Below are 7703 nucleotides of genomic sequence, written 5' to 3'. Positions count from 1 at the left end.
CAGCAGCAGGTTAAGTAATTATATTGTATTATTAGACAGCGTTATAAACACAGTACATTTACTAGACAAGTATTTTGTGATTTTTCTTGGTGAAATGACACATTGGTTCTCATCATTTTTATCAGCATTGATATTTTACCCTGAATCCCACAGAACAGGAAGACAGTGAGCTGAGGTAAAAGAGTAGTAGTTAGTGATTGTAAGTGAACAATCCTAAGGAATTAAAAAAAATAAGCAAGTTAAGTCACTCGCACACCACGCTCCACCTCCTAACGGTCAAAACCTACATGAAAAAGACAGATTTGAAGTTGGACTTGCAGCTGACAGAGAGAGACAAGAGCGAGGAGGGAGAGATAGCAGGGGAGGAATGGAAAAAAGGAGACAGCAGCCACAGAAACTGTTTCTGTGGCCTTTAACCACCGAGTGAGCTGTAACTGGAGTGAGTGGCCGGGTGAGCCGGAGCTTCACTTTACATTAGCTGACGGTAAGCTGATCATGTAAGAACAATAACAGAAAAAAGAAACTTCACCGTTGTTGCTACCGCTGTCAGTAAACGTCATTTCAAAGCTCTTGATGGCTGTTACAAAGGCTGTGCTCCCTTCCTTCAGCTCCTTCTCCAGCCTTGCTCACTCCAGTGACAATATGAAAGTAAGTATCACGTCAACTTCAATTCTTTGATTTCTACACAGAAGAAAAAAAATTATTTGAACAACCACATATCTATTTGCTGGTTATATGTTTATTCTGCAGTTATATTACTCTATATTCTATTCTATTACTCTATATTCTACTATATTCATATCCCTTATTTGACAAATGGGTCTATCTTGCACTATAATGTTGAGGGTGTGATGTGTGTCAAATTTAAACTTCACATCTGTTACAAAAAGAGATTTGTATGTTTCGATCATTTTAAAAGATTTGGGAAAAACTTGTGCATCCAGTATTTTTTATACAGGTGCATCAAAAAGAGCTCAGCGCCCTGTAAAAAAATGAAGTTTCCTGCAAGCAGCTCTTGCATTTAAGATTTTTACTAAGTTGGTCAAATTGACTTTCTTTACACTATGAGTTCAGAGGTTTATAAGAAATTACACTGTGAGGAGAATAAGCTCTTGAGAATGTTTCCACTTACGCTGTAGCACTGAACATATTTTCATTTGTTTATTAGGGACACACTTCCAATTTTTGATGAAATCTCAATCTTGTTCCTCTAAAAATGAATATAGGTTGTTTCTGTCTAAAGTATCTCCAAATGTTAATAAAATAAAATGCACTTTGTAAAATGAAGAGGTTCTGTAGTTATTGAAGAGTTTTTGATTACAGTAATGTCTTAAATGACAGGTGTAATAGTTTTCAACTCTGCATGCCTGTATGTACAAAAAGAGTTACTTGTCACTGTTGATGGACTTAAGGTCCACAGTGGCTGCAAAAAGATACTTTCTAAAGTAGATTTCAATATAAGTGATGAGGAAACATTGTAAAACAAAGTCCAATAATTTGACTGATAATAAAAGACTAATAATTTGGAAGAAGTTGCTCTGTGGTCTGTGCCTTTGATCCCTCGTCACTTACACTGAATTCACTTTAGGAAGGTTTCTTTGATGGACAGCAGGAACCAGTTTCAGCAACCAATAACATGTTAGCATTGTTTTAAAATGGACTGGGGAAAAAGTGAATCTCTTCTTTAATACCCTCTAAAACCATCTAGGTGTGGAAGTCTGAGGGTGACTCTCTTCCTATGGACACTCTGAGCAGCAAACTGTCACCGATCAGCTCTGAGCAGCTGCTTGTCTCTCAGCAAATGACAGAGAAGCTATTGGATGATGACAGCAGAGCATCTTGGGACATTGAGTTCCTGCTGTCTGAGTGGAACAGCCCATCGCCTGAGCTCAATCCCTCTCTGGACAACAATGACCAGCAGTTCCCACAGTTTGAGCAAAACACAGCATACCAAGAGGCGAGCATGTTTAAGGACCAACCAAGACAGGAACGAGTGCAGGTGAACAGTGGCAGCCTCATGGCTGAGCTCCTGTCCCCTCCTGAACCCACAGTGTCAGTTCAGCCAGAGATGTACCACCATGGTTACAATGATCACCAAACAGGTCGGACTTCATTTCCCACTCTACCCAACGTAGATCAGTTTGGCTTCCCCCAAGGAAGCAGAGGAAACCACAATAAAGTCACAACGTGGGACTTCACCCCTTACTGTCCCCAGCAGCAGCCCTCCATGGTGACCTTCTCTGACAACAGGTTCATCCCAAATCAAGCTGTGACCCCCGAGCCCCGACACTACAGCTACATGCCCCACTTTAACCACAATGCCAACATTTTCTGTGACTACACTCCCAGCCAGGCCTCTGGTCATCTGCCCCTTCACCAGCAGCCCCTGCTGGTTGGACCCCAACTGCCCCATGCTGGGATGGAGGGGAAGCGTGGTCGAAGGGCCATGGGGAAAAAGAGGCCTGCCATCCACAGCTGTGAATACCCCGGCTGCAGCAAGACCTACACCAAGAGCTCACACCTCAAGGCTCACCTCCGCACCCACACAGGTAAACCCTGTGACTCACCACAGAAACAACAAGAAAGTCTGTCATGGTTGATCTCAACACGCAAGTTCATTTACATGTTCATTTGTTGTTAATCATCAGTATGTGCTTTATTGTTTACTCATCAGGAGAAAAGCCTTACCACTGCTCATGGGAGGGCTGCAGCTGGAAATTTGCCCGCTCAGACGAGCTGACACGTCACTACCGCAAGCACTCGGGTCAAAAACCCTACAAGTGCCTGCTGTGTCAAAGAGCCTTCTCCCGCTCCGACCATCTGGCTCTGCACATGAAGAGACACACCTGAAGCTCCCTCCCTCATGCACACACAAACCACTGGCATTTAAACAAAGAAATTAAAAGGCAGACAACTTAATGACTCAGAAATAGTTCTTCTTCTGATTCAAATCAGCACACTGAGCAAGTGCATATGAATGGACGCATATATTAACATATTCTCAGTAACCTGAAGTGTGTACTTCATTATCTGGATGGTTAAAAATATGGGCACACAGTTAGATTTGAAAAGTGACAACACAACCAGTGATGTTTGCCACCATAAATTATTGAGAACAGGCATCCTGGTGGACGTTATTCAATATTGTTATTGTCTGGTTTCTTGACCATTTTTGGTTTGGTGCAAAGCAGAAATGACACAAATCTCATTCAAAAGTTTTCAACAAATGGAATACTCTCTCAGTTCAGATTCCGATGTGTTATCCTAGAAGCAGCTAATGTTGCCTCAAGTAAAGATGAGCATCAGGCTGCAGGGGTCTGCTCTGTTCACTTCTTTCTAGATCTACACCTCCAGCTTTTAGCTCAGCTCCAACCAACACCGACTCTAAGCACTCGGGTCAAAAACCCTACAAGTGCCTTGAGGCAGTTTATCATGTTGTGTCACAAAAGGCTTCATATAGCTATTTCCCCACCAGTGCAACAGTCCTCCCCAAGGCCTTTAAACACACTTTTATGTGTATAACTGGCAGACTTCTTCTTTAATGTGACAGTGTAGGCTTGTTTTTAATTAGCTCCAGTTTAGAATATATGTACTCAGATTAGTTTATTGGACATCAACATCGACAACGAAGCTGTTGGAATAAGTTTTTCTCATTCTCTCTTCAACCCTGACACACACGCATACATGTAAACTTTGAGGACCTCCATTAAGTGTAAAGATTTCTCTATTCTTAAACCTTAACCATCAGAGCCATGTCTGACCTCAGTCCTCATCATATAAGCTATATCTAAATATAATTGTAATCCTAAAACCGAAGACTTAGTTCTTACTCGACTAACTGACAAAGAAAGGACCAAAATGCCCTCACTCTGAAAGTCTGAACATTAAACTGGTCTTCTACAGACCAGTACAAGAACTCACTATCAAGATGTAAAGTTAAGGCGCTTTCTGCAACAAGAGCCGCTCAGGAACACAATGTACACAAGGTGGGCAGTAGACAGCAGACGTAAACACTAACAAAAGACCTGCCAAAAACGTGTGTAACAGAAGTTATAGTTGTGTATCCAGCATGGCTCACTTACTGCTTAGCTGTATCGTCACAGAGATGAGCTGATATCTTTGTCTGATTTTTCTTGCGAGCAAGAACATTACCACCGAATAATGATTGTAAATTGAAGTAAATTATTATACAGCAAATGTGGAGTTTTTTTTTTTATTTTGTCTTTTTGTTTGAGATTTTAATTTAAGATAAACATGTATACTTTTGTTTTCATCAAGAGGAATTTAAAGCTGTAAATAATCTGCATCTTTCCCAGTAGTTTGTCACAATCTCAAAATGGTGGCATATTTATTAACGCAATCTGTTATATCAACAGAAGATACTATATTATTGTATAGTTTTTCTATTGTCAATAGAGTGCTTTAAAGTTGTTTAATTATTGCTTCTATTGTCATAATTCCATTAAACGCCTCCCTTGCTGTAAAATGACCCCACAGTGTACCACGACTGATTCAAGTATCTTCAAAGGGTCTAAAACAGGGTAAACATTTTATTACACCACTGTTTTATAGGGTTGTATGTTTCAAGCCTTGTGTGCAGGCCATCAGCAGTGACTTAATTAACTGATTTAGATATTTTCATAACTTTCCTTTGTGAGTCTTTCTCACAACTCCATGTCTGTTTCCAGGTGTAATGTCTGGCATTGGCCTTTAGGTGGCAGACCTCCATTACTATCAACAGCCTCATGGCTGCAGGCTGGTATCTGTTGACAGCTGTGTCTAATCTGGGTGAGGGTGGGAATCTGTAGGCATGCACTGACTCATCCTGATTATGTCAGATGATGCAAGTTGTCATCACATCATGAACCCCCAGGTTTGCATATAATTGTAGACAATGTTCTAATAACAAGAGGCTACTTTTGTGTATGTTTTGTTTACATTTCGTGTGACTCACGGCCTGAAATCATCATTTATCACCAGTATCATTATAGTCACACAAAACATCACAAATGAAACATTAGAATGCATGAAAGGTTTTGGTACATTTCTGCAGCACTGAATGTGCCCAAGAACACAGAAGGCTCCATCATTCTCAAACGGAACAGATGTGGAACCACCACCAGTCTTCATAGATCTGCCCAACTAGACAAATTGAGTAATCAGGGATGAAGGCCCTCGGCACAGCACTCCACCAATCAGACCTCTATGGTAGAGCGGCCAGACTGAAGCCATTCCTCACTAAAAGGCACATGACAGCCTGCTGGGAGTTTGCACAAAGACACCTGAAGGACTCTCAGACCATGAGCAAGCAAAATCCTCTGTTCTGATGAAACAAAGACTGAACTATGTGGCCACAATTCCCAACGGTGTGTGTGGAGAAAACCAGGCCCTGAGCATCACCTCACTAATACCATCCCTACAGTCAAACACTGTGGTGACAGCATCAGGCTGTGGGGATGTTTTCCTGCCTCTGGGAGTGGGAGACTAGTCAGGATAGAGGGAAGCATACCACCAAGAAAACCTAGGAGTGGCCTTGGGAAAACACTGGAAGTCCTGGAGTGGCCCAGCCAGAGTCCAGACCTGAATTCAATAGAGCACCTAGAGAGACCTGAAAATGGCTGCACACCAATGCTCCCCATCCAACCTGGTGACCTTGGACAATTCTGCCAAGAAGAATGGAAGAAATTTTCCAATGAAAGGTGCTGAGCTTGCTGCTTCATTCTCAAGAAGGCTTGAAACTGTCAATGAGTCTGAAGCATAAAATGTGGCACATCTGAAAGGGTCTGAAAACTTTCTGAATCCACTGTATTTCAAAGGTTTGTAGCAGATTTGTTAAATGAGTAGCTCTCATTTCTTTCTACTTGGCCCAGACACACTGGTTTAGAGGTGGCAATTAGTCTTTATTGAGCACAGAAGTGAACTCCACTCAAGTTTCATTCTTGGTGTATTATTACGGCTATCGCTGCATAAACCTGCTAATCCACTACGGCCCAATAGTAAATGAGCAGAGAAGTGAGCCAGTAACATCTACAGTGCACACACATATCAGCAACGAACACTAACGTGCTATACTCACAGCTACATGAAGTTATCCTGAGCTCAAGGGTACATAATGTGGGACTGACAGGCGATATGAGGACAGAGGACAGTTGCAGAGTTATGACCTGTAGTGACCCGTCCCAAAAAAAAAACCTGTCAGTTAAAATCCTCGTTCTACTTCCACTTTCTCCTTCCCTGTTTACATCAACATATACATCTGGGGAGCGTATTATGCAGCCACTATGCTGTCATGGCATAACTGATTAAACAGTCTGCAAAACAAGCACTAAAGCATGAACAAGACATGAAATACTTCAGTCTGACCAGGGGGCAGCTGCTAAACAGGTACAAGTGGAAACGTGTCCGTAGTAGAGTGCCTGTATCCAGGCCAAGGTTGAAAATCTGAATACCATGTGCTATAAACAGTTCCAATAATTAATGTTTTTCCATACATTGATTTCTTTAGTAACTGATCTGTAGAGTGGTAAGTTTTACTTTCTGTAAATTCCCATTGCATAGTCGAAATTAATTGTTATATTTATCTTCTTCCCTGCCACGCACAGTTCTACTCTCCTCATTCAGAAGTTTGATTTTAATACAATAAAAGGTTCAGACAGAAAACAGCCTGTTAACAAATGTTTAAAAAGCATTTTCTGTTATTCAGTTATCGTATTTTAAAGTGAGTCATTTTTGTCGTTATCCAATTTTTGATTTCATCACATTTACAATTTTATGAGCAAGAAGTGAAAATGCTATTTGAAAATCTTTCACACCCTAAATTGTGCTGTTAAGTTCTTTCATTTCCTCATGTTGATGCTGCATGAATAATAAATGTTTTGTGCTTGTTTTACTTTATCTCTGTGCAGACAGAAGTCCTAAAAATAACAAATAAAAATCTGTGCAAAGTGAAACTTTAAACTCTGACTTGAATCAGTATCTACAGTTATCATAGATTGTGAAATGATTTCAGCTATGATCAATTCTATCCTTTAACATCCTGCAAACACTGCATTGTTTCCTTGTCCCGCAGTCTAAGACACACTGTAACATCCTGTGAATGCTAACACTGTGTGAACTCACCAGAACAACAATATTACTGAGAAGAAGCAGAACAGCCACCTGCAGCTGCAGGCCGGAGGATGCTCTGGCCATTGCTCTTCATACTGCTCCGACTCACCTGGAGCAGCAGGGTAGCTATGCAAGACTACTCTTCGTAGATTTTAGCTCTGCTTTCAACTCCATGCTTCCCCATAGATTGGTGGCCAAACTAGTAGACCTTGGCCTACCCCACTCTACATGCCTCTGGGTTAAGGATTTCCTCTCAGACCGAACCCAGAAAGTCAGAGTAGGCCCACATACCTCCTCAGCTCTTAACCTCAATACAGGATCCCCCCAGGGTTGTGTACTGAGTCCCCTACTCTACATCCTGTACACACATGACTGTAATCCTACCCACTCCAGCAACACCATCATCAAGTTTGCTGATGACACGACAGTGATAGGGCTAATCTCTGAGGGGGATGAGTCGGCCTACCAGGATGAGGTACAGCAGCTATTCAAATGGTGCAAAGATAACAACCTGGCTCTTAATACCACCAAGACCAAGGAACTGATTATAGACTTCAGGAAGAATAAAACAGCTATCCAGCCCCTGCTCATAAATG

General features: G+C 41.5%; 1 protein-coding gene across 2 annotated transcripts; it reads left to right on the top strand.

Moving 5' to 3' along the window:
• Positions 1 to 339: 339 nt before the first annotated feature.
• Positions 340 to 4462, top strand: klf1 (Kruppel like factor 1 (erythroid)). Of its 2 annotated transcripts, XM_020596159.1 has the most exons (4): positions 340 to 484; positions 609 to 648; positions 1709 to 2549; positions 2675 to 4462. In XM_020596159.1, the coding sequence occupies exons 2-4, from the start codon at positions 643 to 645 to the stop codon at positions 2848 to 2850; spliced, it is 1023 nt and encodes a 340-aa protein (XP_020451815.1). In that variant the 5' UTR covers positions 340 to 484; positions 609 to 642; the 3' UTR covers positions 2851 to 4462. The 2 variants fall into 2 exon arrangements, with proteins under 2 accessions (XP_020451815.1, XP_020451814.1); XM_020596158.1 differs by having other exon boundaries at positions 340 to 648.
• Positions 4463 to 7703: the final 3241 nt, after the last annotated feature.

The sequence above is a fragment of the Monopterus albus genome, unplaced genomic scaffold, assembly GCF_001952655.1.
Source record: "Monopterus albus unplaced genomic scaffold, M_albus_1.0 scaffold29.1, whole genome shotgun sequence".
In the NCBI taxonomy this organism is placed as follows: domain Eukaryota; kingdom Metazoa; phylum Chordata; class Actinopteri; order Synbranchiformes; family Synbranchidae; genus Monopterus; species Monopterus albus.
The sequence above is the reverse complement of the archived record's forward strand: the minus strand, read 5'-3'. Positions and strand labels throughout refer to the sequence as shown.